General features: G+C 35.8%; 3 protein-coding genes across 4 annotated transcripts; 2 read left to right on the top strand and 1 right to left on the bottom strand.

The window, feature by feature from the left end:
* The first annotated feature begins 1,579 nt into the window (after nt 1-1,579).
* Nucleotides 1,580-2,999, top strand: LOC106092122 (translocon-associated protein subunit beta). Of its 2 annotated transcripts, none has more exons than XM_013258886.2 (3): nt 1,580-1,699; nt 1,896-2,274; nt 2,347-2,999. In XM_013258886.2, exons 2-3 carry the CDS (start codon nt 1,897-1,899, stop codon nt 2,542-2,544), a joined length of 576 nt encoding a protein of 191 aa, XP_013114340.1. In that variant the 5' UTR covers nt 1,580-1,699; nt 1,896; the 3' UTR covers nt 2,545-2,999. The 2 variants fall into 2 exon arrangements, with proteins under 2 accessions (XP_013114340.1, XP_059216232.1); XM_059360249.1 differs by lacking the exon at nt 1,580-1,699 and adding an exon at nt 1,718-1,738.
* A 3,428-nt stretch (nt 3,000-6,427) lies between these two features.
* On the bottom strand, nt 6,428-9,482 carry LOC106092124 (tax1-binding protein 3 homolog). Its single transcript, XM_013258888.2, has 3 exons — nt 9,353-9,482; nt 9,165-9,293; nt 6,428-7,754 (listed from the first exon to the last, which is right to left on the bottom strand). The coding sequence occupies exons 1-3, from the start codon at nt 9,404-9,406 to the stop codon at nt 7,566-7,568; spliced, it is 372 nt and encodes a 123-aa protein (XP_013114342.1). The 5' UTR covers nt 9,407-9,482; the 3' UTR covers nt 6,428-7,565.
* Nucleotides 9,483-11,203: 1,721 nt separating this feature from the next.
* On the top strand, nt 11,204-12,414 carry LOC106092123 (membrane protein BRI3). Its single transcript, XM_013258887.2, has 2 exons — nt 11,204-11,405; nt 11,483-12,414. The coding sequence occupies exons 1-2, from the start codon at nt 11,315-11,317 to the stop codon at nt 11,866-11,868; spliced, it is 477 nt and encodes a 158-aa protein (XP_013114341.1). The 5' UTR covers nt 11,204-11,314; the 3' UTR covers nt 11,869-12,414.
* Nucleotides 12,415-18,578: the final 6,164 nt, after the last annotated feature.

The raw sequence follows: 18,578 nt of genomic DNA, 5'->3' as shown, positions 1-18,578 counted from the left end.
ACAACAAAGACGATGTATTGAATCAGAGTTGATTTTGCCCATTTCGTGAGCATTAAGTTACATTTGAAATAAAAATTGTGCGAAATTTATCCTGATGCAGCACATCACATGTGACATGTCGCTACAATTTTGCTCATAAAACTCAGTACGAAGAAATATTCCTTTACAGGTACTGGCAGTTGCCCAACAACAAAATATTGAGTGTACTATCTGTCAAAATCAGTGATTAGTGCAACTCTGAGTTTGTATATGTTACTAGTTCGCGCCATTTTTCGTTGTTTGGGTGTGTTCTGGTTCTGAGTACAATTTTTTCTCGCGAATTGCACTATCTGTCAACGAGTTTTGGTTGGGTGTGTATTATAGTAAGAACAATAACACACAAGCAACGAAAAATGGCGCGAACTAGCAGCATATTCAAAATCAGAGTTGCACAAACACTGATTTTGACAGCTAGTACACTCAATATTTTGTTGTCGGGCAAATGCCACTACCTGTCAATAAATATGTCTTCCTCAGTACCACTTGTACTGAGTGTGTTCGCATTATCTTCGCCACCACATTTTTTTTTTGGTGCATTTTGACAGTTATTCGTGTGAAAAGTCGAAATCAGTACTTGGCTTTATGGCATGGTGGTTGTTTTGGCATTGCAGCACAAGACTGGAATATTTTTTTCAGGCCGTCATGGCGTGTGTGAATGATCGCATATCGTAGCAAAATGCATTTGTTTCCGACAGATGGCATTAATAGAGAAAAAATGTGACAATTGCAGGCCCTTAGTGTTAACACAGAATTGACGTCTTCATACCGTCAAAATGGCAGGCTGCTTTGAGCTGTTCGCTTGAGATCACCTTTTTAAATTCACATTGTTTGTTAACAAGCATTTGACTTTAAGAGTAATTGCAATTAAAAAAAATGGAAAAAGTGTAATCAGCTATTCGCATAACCTCACCTTATAAGTGAATCTGTTGTCTTTTTTGAGTGTTTTTGTTAGACTTTCCCAATAATAAAATAGGCATATTCCCTTCGAATGAAGTCAGTATTAGGCTTTATCCATGGTACAATTAAGAGGTAGGGTCATTAGCACAACAACAAAAAACTACCTCCAACGAAACTATCTTGAATGACAAATGCTTTAAATTGAAATGTCAAAGTGGTTTAAGAAATAAACTTTGTTTTACAACTTATCTTCTTCAAATGTGTTTTATATTTGTATTTTCATCTTTATAACACTGTTGCTTGGGTGTGGAATATCGGATCAAATAGAACATCCCCTCATGATTTTAGAAAAAATCACAGCTGTGTTATCAAACCTTTGAAATTTAGATTTACAGGAAAATCATAACAAAAATAATAAATTGTTCTCAGCTGTTCGCATGATCTCACCTTATAAGTGCATCCTAGGCTTTATCGAAAAATATTTTGCGAAAAACGAACGTAGACCTGCCATCATCCAATTTTCTTATTGAAACGCTTGTCGCCGATATGATTATTGTGTTTCATATGGGGATATATGTCAAAAGTATGACACTTTGAAAGTTCGTGTAAATTCGTTGTGGCGCACGAAGTTACACGTCACAATACTATCGGCTGCCGCTATCATTGAAGAGGTGGTGAAACGTTGGACTGAAAGCTGAAAGCATCGAAGTGTCATTAAGAGCCTTTTAATTTAATAATTTATTAAATAAAACTTAGCTTAAAAGTAAGTTAATGCAAATTTTCAAATAGAAGTGAATAGACTGTGTGAGCAAGTCAAAAATAAGTGCACATAAACAATATTCAAGTGACCATCAAGTTGAAAAAGTGGATGGACCAATTGCTCCACGTCAACAAGTTTTTGTTTTCTGCTTTATAACTTCTATTCTTTCTAATCAAATGTTTTCGTTCTTATTTTAAAGCATGTTCAAATCATTGCTGATATCCTTTGCCTTTTTGGCTGTGGCAAGCGTAAGTTTCGCCGAAGATTCCGAAACGTCTGCCCGTTTGTTGGTTTCCAAACAGATACTGAACAAGTATTTGGTGGAAAAGAGCGATTTGTTGGTGCGTTATACCCTCTATAATGTCGGTAATGGAGCTGCCACCAATATCAAATTGGTGGACAATGGTTTCCATCCAGAAGCATTTGAAATTGTTGGTGGCAAACCCAGTGCTAATGTGGAGCGTTTGGCTCCCCAAGCCAATTACACACACGTTGTTGTTGTGAGGCCAAAATCCCATGGCTACTTCAACTTCACCGCTGCTGAGGTATCATACAAACCAGTTGAAGAAGCAGAAAAGGTAATGATTTATCATGCATTGTAACAAAGTTTATAGTTCTGACGTTTTTTTTTTCTTCTTCCTCTTCCTCAGATCCAATTGGCCGTTAGCTCTGAACCTGGTGAGGGTGGCATTGTCAACTTGGGTGAATTCAACAAACGTTTCTCTTCCCACTTCTTCGATTGGATTGCTTTCGCCATTATGACTTTGCCCTCATTGGCCATTCCTTTGGCTTTGTGGCATTCTTCCAAGAGCAAATACGAGCGTCCCGGCAAAAATAAGAAGCATTAAGTGTTTGCCGAAAGCTGCTTTTATAGTTAGGCAAATTTTCCCACTTAAAAGAAACATTTCATCAAATTTTCAATTCCTCTTATGGTTACATTTCTTGAATTAAAAATATTCTTCCATTTTCCGGGCCGGTGTCCTCGCTGGCATTTTGCGCTAAAGGAATGAACTGAATGTTTGTTTTAGTTATAGCCTGAAAAAATCGTTTTAGATTTATCAAAATGAAAGAATTCACTCTATTATTGCTCTACATACACATGTATAACTTATTACGGTTTTTTTTTATTTACCTAGACCATGATTGTTTCACTTGGTCCTAAGAGTTCAGATTGCAAAACCAACCTCATCAATGTGGAATCACTTTTTAGATAACGAACACATTTTTTATTTATGGCGTGCGTGCGTGTCATTTTTGTCATACAATGTGAGATTTTTTCTAATAAACAAATGTAAAAAAGGAATTGTTTTTAGTTTGTTTTTCTATTGTAAAATTAGTTTTCATGATGAAAATAAATTGTGGAGAAGGTAAGTAGCTACTCACGATAAACTGAATTAATTTTTTGCTATGGTATGACAACATGCTGCTTATCTATACACAACACTGCAGGATTTTCTCAAGGTGGTGCGAGCCACACTCATGGGAATAAGCCCCCTTTAGATCGCATAAAAGACGTTATTTATTTTATTTTCTGAATTTTGTAATTCTTAAGACCTATAAGAAAGAAATTACAATAAGCTCTAATCTCAAACATAAAACTTCTTAAATTAATTATATGAAATATAAAAATAGGTAACTTAAGCTAAATTATAAGATAATTTGCAGTGTGTAAATTTCTGTAAAATTCGTCCGGGACGAACTTTGGGTAAACCACCTGGGTATATGTAAACCACCTTTCGTCAAAATCCGAAGAAAATGCATACCTTATGCCCCATAGCAGCTATATCGAAATATGTTCCGATTTGGACCAAATACATAAAAACACAAGTCATAGTTCAACTGTGTATAACAAAATATTGGTCTTTTTAGTAGCTATATCTAAAAATAAACCGATCTGAACCATATACGACACGGATGTCGAAAAGCCTGACATAAGTTACTGTATCAAATTTCAGTGAAATCGGATTATAAATGCGCCTTTTATGGGCGCGGATCGGTCTATATGACAGCTATATCCAAATCTGAACCGATCTGGGCCATATTGAAGAAGGATGTCGAAGGGTCTAACACAACTCACTGTCCCAAATTTCAGCAAAATCGGACAATAAATGCACCTTTAATGGGCCCAAAACCTTAAATCGAGAGATCGGTCTATATGGACCCACATCCAAATCTGAAGCGATCTGTGTCATATTGCAGAAGCATATCGAGGGGCTTAACATAACTCTCTGTCCCAAATTTCGGCAACATCCGACAACAAATGCGCCTTTTATGGCCAAAAACCTTAAATCGAGAGATCGGTCTATATGGGAGCCATATCCAAATTTGGACCGATCTGAAAAAGGATATCGAAGGGCCTAACACAACTCATTGTCCCAAATTTCAGCAAAATCGGATAATTAATGTGGCTTTTATGGGCCAAAGACCCTAAATCGGCGGATCGGTCTATAAGGCAACTATATCCAAATCTGGACCGATCTGGGACATATTGAAGAAGGATATCGAAGGGGCCTAACACAAGTCACTGTCACAAATTTCAGCAAAATCGAATAATAAATGTGGCTTTATCATGATATAGTCCGATATAACCCATCTTCGAACTTAACCTGCTTATGGACAAAAAAAGAATCTGTGCAAAGTTTCAGCTCAATATCTCTATTTTTAAAGACTGCAGCGTGATTTCAACAGACAGACAGACGGACGGACATGGCTAGATCATCTTAGATTTTTAAGCTGATCAAGAATATATATATTCCTGATCAGCGTAATAGGGTCGGAAATGGATAATTCGATGTGTTGCAAACGGAATGACAAAATTAATATACCCCCCATCCTTCGGTGGTGGGCTATAGACCGATTCAGACCATAATAAAAACATATGTTGATGGTCATCAGAGGATCCGTGGTACAAAATTTCAAGGAAATCGGATAAAAATTGCGACCTCTAGAGGCTCAAGAAGTCAAGATCGCAGATCGGTTTATATAGCAGCTACATCAGATTATGAACCGATTTGAAACTAGCTTAGCACATTTATTGGAAGTCATAGAGAAACACGTCGTGCAAAATTTCAGCCAAATCGGAATTGGGAATTGCGCCCTCTAGAAGCTCAAGAAGTCAAGTCCCCAGATCGGTTTATATGGCAGCTATATCAGGTTATGGACCGATTTGAACCATATATGGCACATTTTTTGGATATCATAACAAAATACTTCGTGCAAAATTTCATTTAAATCGCATAAGAATTGCGCCCTCTAGTGGATCAAGAAGTCAAGATCGGTTTATATGTCAGCTATATCAGGTTATTGACCGATTAGGACCTAACATAGCATAGTTATTGGAAGTCATAGCGAAACACGTCGTGCAAAATTTCATTCCAATCGGATAAGAATTGCGCCCTCTAGAGGCTCAAGAAGTCAAGACCCAAGATCGGTTTATATGGCAGCTATATCAGGTTTTGAACCGATTTGAACCATACTTGGCACAGTCGTTGGATATCATAACAAAACACGTCGTGAAAAATTTCATTACAATCGGATAAGAATTGCCCCCTCTAGGGGCTCAAGAAGTCAAGACCCAAGATCGGTTTATATGGCAGCTATATGAAAACATGGACCGATATGACCCATTTACAATCCCAACCGACCTACGCTAATAAGAAGTATTTTTGCAAAATTTAAAGCGGCTAGCTTTATCCCTTGGAAAGTTAGACGGACGGACATGGCTAGATCGACATAAAATGTCACGACCATCAAGAATATATATACTGTATGTGGTCTCAGACGAATATTTCGAGTATTTACAAACAGAATGACGAAATTAATATACCCCCATCCTATGGTGGAGGGTATAAAAATAAGAAAATCGGAAATAAATGGGAAAATTATCTTAAAAAAGTTTCATCGGGAACCTGTCACACCCAGCGACATTAGATTTAACTGACATAAAAGCATCAAACAATTCATTGGGAGTAATGCTGCTAAAAGAAAAGTCGCCATTAGCAGGGAAACGCTGAAATTCGAACACATCGTTTTGTACATCAGATTGGTTGTCTACAAATAAACGGCAGAGTCGCCAGTAGTAACTGAGGAACTGGTCTTGAGGAGTCCATTATCTCTAATGACTTTCCACAAACCCTTAGCAGTACTCCAACTATCAAACAGAGCACGATGCACATTCTTCTTAATCCTTCTTTTCACTCTGTTAGCGCTAGCGGTTCCTCAATTTGCAGTATGGTTTTCAGTTATCATCGCTTCTATCTCGAAGAAAATCTTTATATGCCAAATCCGCCATAGAAACCTGATCTCAGGATACTTGATCCAATTGTCCGAATCGTATTTTTTCACAAACATCTTCTTTTTAAAAACGGAATGAATCCTATCTAAGCCGAACTCTAGTAACTCAAGTTGATCATTATCATCAGTTGTCGAAAACATTCGTTCAAGCGCAGCTGAAGGCAACTTTTCAAGCATCTCTGGTTCTGGTTAGTATCGTGCTACATATTAAGAGCTGTACCAATTGATAAAAGTTTGAACAACCTCTCAAAAATGATCTGTCAAAGTGTTTCAATGTATCCGATTGAAAAATAGATGATGGACCGAACCGCAATAGAAGCGATTATTCGTTATTCCAGCCAGCGGGTCTATGCCCGAGGCAACGAATCCAAGAGTTTTTTTTTGGACATAGTGATCACTTGTTGGCGACTTGGCAATAATAAAATCTTTCAAAAAGTCTTTGCAAAAAAACTGAACTGTTTTTATTTAATTCAAATCAATTACTGTAGCTAGTTACAAAACAAACAAAAATGTTCTTAAGAATTAATGATATATTTATATAATTTTCTTTAATTAAAAACATACACATATATGGTATCACATAAAATACTATTTCGTTTGTATACAAGGGTGAGAGAGAGCTAAGGTCTTGCTAATGGTATGATGCATAAATTCTATATAGTTGGAAATGGCTATAAACAATCAGTTTGTAGATGTAAATTATATAAAAGTTATATTCTCAGAGGATTTTTCTGGATCAAATATGAGGGCAATTTGTTTTGTGAATGTAATGGAATGCATTCATTTCAATGACAACAGTTTTAGCAAAGGACGACATTTTGTGCGTTGTGGTGGTTGTTGTATACGTTAAACTTTAAATTTCTACTGTAGATAAATGCATATTCTTTTCAGGCTTACATGGTACAAGTATTTTCTGTTTTTGTTTTTTCCTTATTTTGTAGACAATGCATATTGGATATTTCTTATAGCTTTAAATTTGGCCACGGCTTTAATCTTAATTATGGGCTTGATGTTAACAAAGAATGGAAATGTTAAATAAAATCAAAAATGTCAGAATGTTTTATAGACTTTGCCTTAGTCATAATAAAAGGCAATAAAATCACCTCAGCTGCTAGTTGACTAAATAAAAAACAAAATAATACCAAACATTCTGGGTAAACACAACAAAAAAAAAACTATGAATGAAACCATTATTAGCAGTGCTTAATGAAAGCACATTACAATATGAGTTTAAACCATATACATGAGCTCTACTAATATTAGTGTAACAGCAAATGAAGAACTTTTATAACATTGATACATTACACTGCTCAATGGCGTATGAAAATATAAAAATGATTAAATAATCGATAGGAAGCAATAGAGAGATCCTTGTAGGTATTTTGCCAATGCAAATAATCGGCAAAACATAAGTAAAAGGCGAGTTATTTAACTTATGTAGTTAAAATAGATTCTAGAGAGCATACATTTTAGTTTAGGTGCATATAACAATTGCTTAGGCTGGCTGTTGCAATGGTGATTCGACAGTGATTGTAGCTGTTCAAACTATTGCTTAGAATCCAATTGGCCATATGCCTTATGTAGATGTAACACCTTTTCTTGCCACCAACATATTGAGCACAGGATGTTTGCGTATGTAGCTGACAGCCTTTTTATGGGTGACCATTGTGAAGTCATAACCATTGCACTGCAATATTTTGTCATGTATGCGTAGACCAGCTCGGGCGGCTGGACTGCCATCGTGAACTTCGGTAACATAAATTCCCTAGAGAAATGCAAAAAAAAAGATATATACATTAAAAGGTCATAACAAAAAATAAACGATAAATGCTTCGTCTTTTCAATAAAATAATGTTTTCCTTTTCCGTTTCATAGCAGCGGACATGATACCCATTGATTTTTTAAAGGTGCTAATTATTCGCCTTGTCATATTAATTATTACAGGCACTCAGTATTTCAGCAGGAACCGGTGCCGATTCTAAATTCAATACCGCTCATTAACAATATCAAATGCGCCTCTTATGGGCCTATTACCTTAAATCGAGAGATCGGTCTATATGGCAGCTATATCCAAATCTGGACCGATCTGGGCCAAATTGAAGTGGGATGTCGACAAGCCTAACGCAACTCACTGTCCCAAATTTTGGCAAAATCGGACAACAAATGCGCCTTTTATGGGCCCAAGGCCTTAAATCGAGAGATCGGTCAATATGGCAGCTATATTCAAATCTGGACCGATCTCGGCCAAATTAAAGTGGGATGTCGGCAGGCCTAACACAACTCACTGTCCCAAATTTTGGCAAAATGGGACAATAAATGCGCCTTTTATGCGCCCAAGACCTTAAATCGAGAGATCGGTCTATATGGCAGCTATATCCAAATCTAAACCGATCTGGGCCAAGGCCTAACACAAGTCACAGTACCAAATTTCAGCAAAATCGGATAATAAATGCGTCTTTTATGGACCTATGACCTTAAATCGAGAGATTGGTCTATATGGCAGCTATATCCAAATCTAAACCGATCTGGGCCAAATTGAAGTGGGATGTCGACCGGCCAAACACAATTCACTGTCCCAAATTATGGCAAAATCGGATAATAAATGTGGCTTTTATGGGTCTAAGACCCTAAATCGGTGGTTCGGGGCTATATCAAGATACAGTCCGATATAGCCCATCTTTGAACTTAGCCTGCTTATAGACAAATAAAGAATCTGTGCAAAGTTTCAGCTTAATATCTCTATTTTTAAAGACTGTAGCGTGATTTCAACAGTCAGACGGTCGGACATGGCTAGATCGTTAGAGGTACGGAAATCTTTATGTAGGGTTGTGGCTTAGCGCATGCCGTATGGATTCGGCTATAAACATGAGTTGTTGTTGTTGTAGCAGTGTATTGTATACTGAGGCGGCAGCCCTTGCCGATGAAGCACTCCATCGGGTCAATCCGCCTGCCATGGGGCGATAGTCATTGATATGAAAGAAATCTCATCTTATTTCAATAATGGCTATTGTTTTTGTTTGTTAAGTAAGCTACAAGAGGACTTCAGGTCTTATCTTCAAAACTTGTTAGAACTGAATTATTGTTTGCAAAAGCGATAAACAAGGAACCGCCCACAAAGTTTTCCTCAACAAGTTTTAAACTTGCGATTTTTTTTTGCCAGTAAACTCCAACTTACATAATCTGTATAACCTTGGGGACTCTTTTTATAATCCTGATCAATGCCACCGCCAATTTTAAAGCCACATTTTAAGATTTCTCTTCCTTCTTGGTCATAGTCTTTTTCCTTATGTAGCGTTATAGGAATCTGTAAGTGATACAAGGTTAATTAAACACGAGAACACCTAAAATGTGTCCTTAACTTACGCTTAAACACTCCATGGCCGTGCCGGCCTCATGTTGAAATGCCATTTTCGCCATTTTTGACAGTAGTTTTTTATTTTATTAAGAAAGATTATTTATTTTACTAAACTTTTCCAATTAGAAAGTTTTTCTATTTGTGATGGTACTTTTTGAAAGTGTTATATATGTATATCGATATGTAAGTTGTTATCGATAAATGAAATGTATTTAAATGGGTGCCATATGAAAACAAAAATTAAATTAGGGCTGTTTCAATTAATTACCACATAGTATACCGTAAACAGCTGAGTACAATTACTTGCGATGTGCACTATCTGTCAAAGAGTTTTGGTTGTGTGTGTGTGTATTATATTGGGTTGCCCAAAAAGTAATTGCGGATTTTTTAAAAGAAAGTAAATGCATTTTTAATAAAACTTAGAATGAACTTTAATCAAATATACGTTTTTTACACTTTTTTCTAAAGCAAGCTAAAAGTAACAGCTGATAACTGACAGAAGAAAGAATGCAATTACAGAGTCACAAGCTGTGAAAAAATTTGTCAACGCCGACTATATGAAAAATCCGCAATTACTTTTTGGGCAACGCAATAGTTAAGAACCATAACACGAAAAAAACAACGAAAATGGCGCGAGCTAGTAACACTAAGCACTGATTTTGAGAGATAGTGAACTCAATATTTTGCTGTTGGGCAACTGCCAATACCTGTAAATGGTTAATAAATGGGTTATTAGAGTACGTTCACATTGGCCACTATATCTGGATTAATGGCCTTATCGAGATTTAAGTGCTAAAACCCTAAAACGTGATTTAATAAAGGGAAAACAGATGATCGAACAATTAAATCCGGATTTAAAGTGCAGTGTAAATGGGGTTTAAGCTAGAAAATTCGCCTAATGGGTAAATAAAACAAACCAATTGTAGTTGTTGTTGTAGCGACAAAGGATCGGTCGCCGCGGTAACATGGTGGCCATTGGTTATTTGAAGACTCCAATAACTCGCCTTGTCTTATCGAGAAACATAGGCACTCAGTATTTGTACAAGAGCCGGTGCCGTCCGGCCTCTCACTAAGGCTCTACGCTCGATGTCCTCCACTGCCATTGAAGATATCACGTATGGAGCAATTCACTATTCGCAACCTGTAAACGCGCCCAGACGCTCTCGTGACAGCAATGAACACCACACAGATCGGACCTCAAAGTTAAAGCTTATGTGGTGCACACAGCTATCCCGTGCCAGGGTACCTAACAAACCTATGATTATTGGTTGTTGTTGAAGCCACATTGTATGTGGAGTTGGCGATCTTCGTCAAGCTTTTATAGGCCAGCAAGCTCGTTCTGATCGATGCGATAACATAATGGCCATTGGATATTTAAAGGCACCAATAACTCGCCTGGTCGTATCGAGCATCATAGGCACTCAGTATTTAAGCAAGAGTGCAGAGTCCTCTCATTGAGACTCTCCACTCGATACAGTTGTGGCGTCATAAGCCCAACAACAACGAAATCAACGATACAACCCTGTGGGGATGGTGGTGCAAATTCCCATTTGGCTCTCAAACCTCTGTACACTGACAAATTTGCATTCTAGTTTTCATTTCCTTTATAATGTGTAGCAGCCACAAGATCAATAGTTATGATTATAAACGTGTAAATTATAAAAATGTGAAAAAAGAAACAAAGTGTAAAAAACCTTTAAAATGCAAACAAAGCATTTGACGTTCTAGTGGGATTTGGATACAACTCTGAAATTGGAAAATTTGATCAGCTGGGCTTATGAATTTACCTACTTAGTGTACCAAGAATTCTCCTTACCGTAGTATTAAAACAATCCATGTGGCAACACCAATTTTAAATAGACTTAACTGCACTCCCAACTGTTATACCAAAGCAAAGATAATAAATTCCCCATTACAATTGCATTTTTTTTTTAAATTACTCATTAAAATAACAAAGAATAAGAGGAATTATGTCTCAGCCACCTGCCAAAGAAGTTCTTCCTCCCTCATACGAAGAGGTCATGAATACATCGGCCGATACAACTCCAACACCACAGCAAGGTAATTAAATACCAACCCAATTACAATATTAGAAGATTAACAGTAATGTATGCACCATTTCTTTTTGATTGTTAAAGGCACCAAGTATCCCAATCCAAATGTTGGTGTTACCGAGGGTGCCAATCAGCCACCACAACAATATTATGTGCCACAAGCTCCACCCAATCAACAATATTCTGCAGGTCCCTTTTATCCGGCTTCTGCACCACAGCCCGGATACCAAGTACCCTCCTATGGAGCTTTTGAATCTACTCCAGTCAGTGTGGTCATACAACCTCCCACACTACTCGAAACACCCAACATCATTGTTGTTGGCGGCTGTCCCGCTTGCCGTATAGGCATACTCGAAGACTCTTACCCTTTGTGTGGCCTTCTTTGTGCCCTTGTCTTCTTTCCAGTGGGTATACTTTGCTGTTTGGCTATGAAAAATAAACGTTGTACCAATTGTGGCACAGAATTCTAGACGTCCAACCATAATAATAAGACATTAATTTTTTTAAAAGGCATTTCCCCGGCTGAAGGGGATTTGTAAAGTCCAAGCATTTTTTTTTTTTGAAAATAGTTGAAGCCACAGAGAATCCCCTGAAAAATTAAGCTTTATATATGTTTATCGCCAAGTACACATATGTATGTAAATGTTATGGGATTGATACGATATAATCGAAGGCTTGCGAAGAGCCTATAAACCACTATTCCTTAAATTTTAGACTACATGTACTATGTGGGTAATGCATAGATATTTTACAGTAACTAATGCCTAGATTAATGTATGTATTATGTTAATACCCATGGTCCGTACATGATATTCGTATACCTTTTACTTGTTTTACATAATTAAGAACATTTTCTTTATATTGTTTTATATTTGTTTTAAATCGTTGTTAATATTTATATACATATTTGCGTGTAATCTCTATATATTCGAAACTATACACCCATTATTACCATAGAACGTACGTATGTATGAATCATACCAATAACAAACAATAAATATTAGATAATAAATAAATGGGGCTTTTTAATTGTTTTCTCAGGTTTTAGAAACATATGATTTTTTAAATGCTATAAACACTTTCCCATTTAAACTGGGGACATGGCTTGAAATATTTCAAAACATTTAGGGCTATCGAAAAGAGGCTTTGTAGGCGACGTGAAGATGTTAAATGACTATCTTTCTCTTTTTGGTATTTTTCAAAATTTGCCGGCAAATGTGTTGGATTTGGCAGGTCATAAGCCACAGGGGGGATACGTACTGTACCATCATCAGGGATTGGTTTCGTGGTATGCTTAGAGCCGATACTATCAGATATTAGCATATGGGAAAATGTTTTTTCCATATCTTAAGCTCACTATCTTACCAGATTTCGTTTCTTTTCTTTTCAGGAGAATTTGCACAGCCATTGGTTTAACTTTTAATTTCTGACTCTTGAACTTATCGCCAGAGCTTATAATACATCATCATCTCTGTACAGAGCTCGGACATTTCATTTGCGGATTCGCAATTCATGGCCCTCAATTCAAATGTAGGGTCCGGAAAATTGGTAGTAAAAGCGCCATTCTGGGTTCAAACACATAAATTGGGAGATCGCTTTATCCAAACTCGCCACGGTTGTTCATTGAAATTGGGGTAGAAACACGACTTTGTGAACTCAAGATTTCTCATCGGGAGATTAGTGTAAAGGGTTTTATATCAAGATATAGCCCATTTTTGAACGTAAGGCAGAGTGATTTCAACAATTTTATATCTATATCCTCTATGTATAAGGACAATCTAGTACAAAGTACTAGTTGAAAATGTATATAACCAGCCCAATTCTGAAAACTCCCTCGTATAAAATCCTCCTATTCTGATTGAATGGGGAGCGAAATTTTTGGGAGAAATAATTTCGAATTTTCGAAAACAGCTGTTTTGCTTCAGCTGTTTTATTTTGGCCAAACTTTTGACTATTATTTTTTGAAATTATTTTTTGCCCTTAAACTTTGCCTTAAGGAACAGGGGCAAACTTCTCACATATCAATGAGTGTAGTCCGTTTCAAATGTAAGCTCAGTGATAAGGGGCCTCCTCTTTATTGACGAGTCCTTACGGTGTGTCGACACCTCTTTGGAGAGAAATTTTACATGACATAGTACCTCACAAATGTTGCCAGCATTAGGAGGGGAAAACCACCGTTGAAAATTTTTTGTGATGGTCTCGCCAGAATTCGAACCCAGGCGCGTACATATAACATAAAATGGAAACAAGCAAAAAAAAGTTATAAAGGCTGCTAAAAAAGTTTAAAAACATGTTGACTGTTGCTTTTGTAATGTTTGTTTTAATTTTTGTATTTTAACAGTGCGCAATTATGGCCTACTGCTTGTTACCACATATTTGTGTTGTGATAATAACTTTCCGTCTTCATCCAACAATCGTTGGCTAAATTGGATGTTTCCAGAGTGGTCTGGTAGACAGATTAATTAAGCAAATCTTCTATGATGGGCACATGACATTTAAACCGGGAGAACCTAACAAATTTGTACTTGATTTTGATGAAAAAGTGATAAATAATTTCCATACATTTTAAATTGTTCGTAAATAATAAGAAGTGGTACCATTATTTTTTTTATAAAAAACAATAAAATTCATAATTTTTTATCCTAGCTCCCTTTCATTTGTTTGGGGAAAATTTTCCCAAATTTTACCGTCTCATTCTCCCTTTTATATCGATTCAGAATAGCTACTTTATTCCCTAGGAGATATTTCCCATTTTCGATGTTTGTTTATAATAAGGTATTGGGGAATAAACTCCCAGTAAATTGTTTTTCAGAATAGCGGAAAAGGGAGCAGGGAATAAACTCCCAGGGAATCGTTATTCCAAATAGGGCTGATGCGATGTCTTCAAGATGGAGTGTGAAAATGGCCAACTGAATGGCGGTGGCAAAAATACACACTATACCACATTTTTCGCTTGTAGAACATTTAGTAGATTTAGTCTGGTTTGGTAGGATTTTTCTTGAAATTTGGTAGGAAATAATTTTCTTGAGTGGCAACACTGGCCTGCGCTTTGCTGAGTTAAGCTGAGTATTCAGCTTTTCAGGCGGAATGCTGTCAAACTACAAACTACTGTTTATAGCGAGGAAAGTGGCAAAAAACTACTATAGTGGCAACACTTAAAACTATTGTCGACATCATTTTTGTTTCTTTTATTGGTTTCGGTGTTTCGTCTTTCTTTATTTATGTGAGGAAAAGTATATAAAATAGAGAAAACAATAAGTGCCGATAAAGAAACGTGTTTTGGTATTGAAACGAAAACATTTGATTGCTGTCAAATTTCGCTCGCGAAACAATTACAAATGTCAGCGGCAATTCCGAAAGCAGAATAGAATACCAACCCTTAGGTTAGGTTAGAATGGCAGTCTGTTTTCTAAACATACTCATTTAGGCTATTTTAGTCCATTGTGATAAATCCAAGACACCCGCACAGGTCTTTCGAACACTCGGCTACCCCATTGTCCATTCGAAAAAAGCGAATAAAACCAAAATTAAACATTTTGCAACACAAAGTTTTTATTATTATAGTTAACATATATTTTAAAAAACTGTTTTAAACAAGTTGTCCTTTAAAGAATTCTTCTTATTTATAATAGCATGTATGTATAGGTATTATAAGGTTATAAGTTACATATATATGTGTCAAAGTTTATATATTAAAATATGTATACAGATATCAAATTGTATATAGAAATACAATTGCAAAAGACACCAGAAACAGCATATAACAAAGGATTCTGGATTAGAGCTGGCAAACTATCGATAATGGCAACATTCGATATTTTCGATAGTTTAAATAATAAATATAGATAGTACCGATACTATCGTTAATTTCCCATCACCTTTATTTTAAACGAAAATGAGAAGTAATGCTGAGTTTACATGCCACATCTGATGTATGGTCATTGTAATAGTATTGTTGAAAAGATAGGTGTATTCATCACATGTACACATAACCATCAGTCATGGCTGAAAAATCAAAATCATTAGATTTTTTTCGATGAATGAGGTCTATTTACAAAGAAATGTGTAGTCATTAATTGACAGATATTGAAAAACACGTTCTGTGACAAATAAGGTTAAGAAACGATGTGCCGTTTTAGGCTGAGTATTCTGTTCAGTATTTCGAGCGGAATGCTGTCAAACTCCATATAAAAAAAAACGTCGGCGAAACATTGGCTGAAAACCGGCGTAGAAGTAGTACTCTGTTTAAACTGAGGAAAATGCCAATAAACTATTATAGTGGTAACACTTGAAACTATTGCCGGCATCATTTTAGTTTGTTTTGTTGGTTCCTTTTTCTTTATATATTTGAGAAAAATTCCATAAAATAGGGAAAACAATAAGTGCAGATAAACGTGTTTTGGTAGGAAACAAAAATATTTGATTGCTGTCAAATTTTGCTCGCGAAACAATTATAAATTTCAGCGGCTATTCCGGAAGCACAATAGAATACCAATCCTTTGGCAAAAGCTGTAATCAAAACGTATACACGATGAGTACGATCATGATGGTGCCATGTAAACTCTGCTTAAAAATCAGGAGATCGATTTATATGGAAGCAATATCAATACACAGGTTAACAGGATTCACTAATAGAAGGTTAGGTCACATGCAAAAACACAAAGTGGATAGGCCCCATAAACATCATTAAGGATGTCAAATCTGACGATTGAAAATGTCATCATATAGGAGAAAACGTAAACAAAGAATGAATGTAAAAAGAGAACAAGTTGACATCCTCAATGCCAAGTACTGCCAAATATTAAAAAAAAAGTATATCGGCTGATCGCTTGGCTTAACCTTATTCAGTGAATCCTGACAGGTTAATAAAAGCAATTGAAAGTCATGAGAGAAATCGTTGCACAAAATGTTAGTCTAATCAGATGAAAGTTGCGTCCTTTATAGGCACAATGTATCATAAAGGATACATTCAGTGTCGGATTGCTTATTTTTGTTTAGTTTTGCAAAAAACTTAACTTTTGCGATATTTAGTCAAAAGATTAAATATCGATAGTGCTATCGATACTTTGCCAGCACTATTCTGGATATTGTCTTGTTTGGAATATGGTAACATTAAATATGCGTTAATGTTAAAATTATAACGCGACATTGAAATTATTCGATATTCTGCTATTTTGAGACGATAACTACAGAAAGATTTGACGATTCTATGGCAAATGCAGGATGCCATTTGCTAAAGCTGAGTATTCTGTTCAGTTTTTCGAGCGGACTGCTGTCAAACTCCATATAAAAAAACGTCAGCGAAACGATGGCTGAAAATCGGCGAAAAAGTAGTACTCTGTTTATAATGAGGAAAATTGCAAAAATTTATTATAGTGGCAACACTAGAAACTATTGCCGGCATCATTTTAGTTTGTTTCATTGGTTTCGATGGTTCGTATTTCTTTATTTATTTGAGAAAAAAATATATAAAATGGAAAAAAAAGTGCAGATAAAGAAACGTGTTTCAAAAAAATTTCAGGGGCTTTTTCGAAAGCAGAATAGAATACCAACCCTAATACACATTTCTCTGTAAGAATGGGAAAGAACCTCTCCGAACCATGCAATACCAAACGAGCTTTTAGACAGTGAGACAGCTTATCGTGTGATCTCTTTAATATCCTGCTCTAGAAGATTATACAAGGTGGGAACATATGCTACAACATCGATATTATGGGCCGAACACCAGAAGTAGTTATTGCAGGCTCTGAGTTGATCAAAGAAAAGTAGGTCTGACGGTAAGTGAAGATAAACAGTGGATAATATCAACTCTCGAAACGCTCCGTACACCCGAGCAAGAAAAAAAATGTTGAAAACCATAACTTTGAGATGGTCATGAATTTCATCTACCTGTGCACACCCAAATCGGAAACGAATGACATCCGTTTCGATACAAAGCAACCAGTTTAGGTCACCTCTTGACAGACGAAAATTACACTATACAAGACGTAGATACCACTCGTTGTTGTTGTAGAGACATTTGCATGTGAAGTTGGCGATCCTCGTCAAAATTTCCTGGACGAGGTGCAAAATTGTAGATTTTGTTATCGATATAAAGCGATAACAGATAATAAAAATCGATTAATAGTGAGTTTAATTAAACACAGCTTGTGTATATAAAACACTCCACCTCTACATAACTTCCAGTATGACAATTTAAATTTACATATTTTTTAACAATGCAAACATCGCAATTGTATGTCACCATATATGCAGACAAAACAGAACACTATATCCAGATTTTAGTCAAGATGGATGTATGTATGTATATATATTTTTATGAGCGTTGGACTTAAGACTTATTGTCTTAAACATTGAAATCAGCATACCAATTAACTATTTTTATATATTTTTGATTTTAATTTTCAAAAGTACATAAATTTGGTGTAAAGAATATTTTTTTTAATTTCTAGTTATTGTCTTATGAGGTTTCTGGCAGCCTCATTTACTTCGGATTCAAAACTCATATATTTCCCAATAAAATTTCTAAATTGTTTTGGAGTATAATATTAATTGCGTTTTTTGTTTTGTATTGAATACCTGCTATTCAATAATAGGACAGATTTGTTGTGTCCTACATTTTTTGTTTTAGTGTATTTAAATATATACAGTGACACAGATATGTCTACATACCTTCTCATAAATAGCAGTTACTTTAACCCGCTTTACCCTAAAATGTTAATTAATTATTACACTGCGAACCATGGTAAACAATTGTAGCAACAATAGACATACATTTAAATTTAGTTTTGTAAAACGTGTTTTTTGAGTAGAGTATGTAGACTTTTCTGTGCCACTGTATATTACATGCATGTATGTAAGTGAAACTAATTGACCATATAAACTGTGAATATTTTCTGTTATTTTATCTCATTCTCAACTAGTTGAAATAATTTTTATAACAATTATATTTTATGTATTTGTTTATATTATTAGTGGCTGTGTTTAATTTAGTCCTATCCAGTAAAGTCCAGTGGTTAGCTATGGAAATCATGCGATAACCGATAACAAAAACCGATTAATCATGTTTTGCGATAAAATGAAACACAGCATTAGATGAGTCAGGTGAAAGAATACCGTTAGTTTGAGTGACAGTTCTTACCGGTAGGGACGTTGTTGTTGTTTTTGAGAATAACTAATA

This window comes from Stomoxys calcitrans, chromosome 1, assembly GCF_963082655.1.
Source record: "Stomoxys calcitrans chromosome 1, idStoCalc2.1, whole genome shotgun sequence".
NCBI classification, from domain to species: domain Eukaryota; kingdom Metazoa; phylum Arthropoda; class Insecta; order Diptera; family Muscidae; genus Stomoxys; species Stomoxys calcitrans.
This window is presented reverse-complemented; position numbering and strand designations above follow the sequence as displayed.

Excerpts from the sequence above, each read along its gene's own strand:
- LOC106092122 (XM_013258886.2), top strand. The coding sequence starts at position 1,897 with ATGTTCAAATCATTGCTGATATCCTTTGCCTTTTTGGCTGTGGCAAGC. Across the intron at positions 2,275-2,346 it reads CAGTTGAAGAAGCAGAAAAG|ATCCAATTGGCCGTTAGCTC; the intron begins GTAATGATTTAT and ends CCTCTTCCTCAG.
- LOC106092124 (XM_013258888.2), bottom strand. The coding sequence starts at position 9,406 with ATGGCGAAAATGGCATTTCAACATGAGGCCGGCACGGCCATGGAGTGT. Across the intron at positions 9,294-9,352 it reads CGGCCATGGAGTGTTTAAGC|ATTCCTATAACGCTACATAA; the intron begins GTAAGTTAAGGA and ends TATCACTTACAG. Across the intron at positions 7,755-9,164 it reads CCCAAGGTTATACAGATTAT|GGAATTTATGTTACCGAAGT; the intron begins GTAAGTTGGAGT and ends GCATTTCTCTAG.
- LOC106092123 (XM_013258887.2), top strand. The coding sequence starts at position 11,315 with ATGTCTCAGCCACCTGCCAAAGAAGTTCTTCCTCCCTCATACGAAGAG. Across the intron at positions 11,406-11,482 it reads AACTCCAACACCACAGCAAG|GCACCAAGTATCCCAATCCA; the intron begins GTAATTAAATAC and ends TGATTGTTAAAG.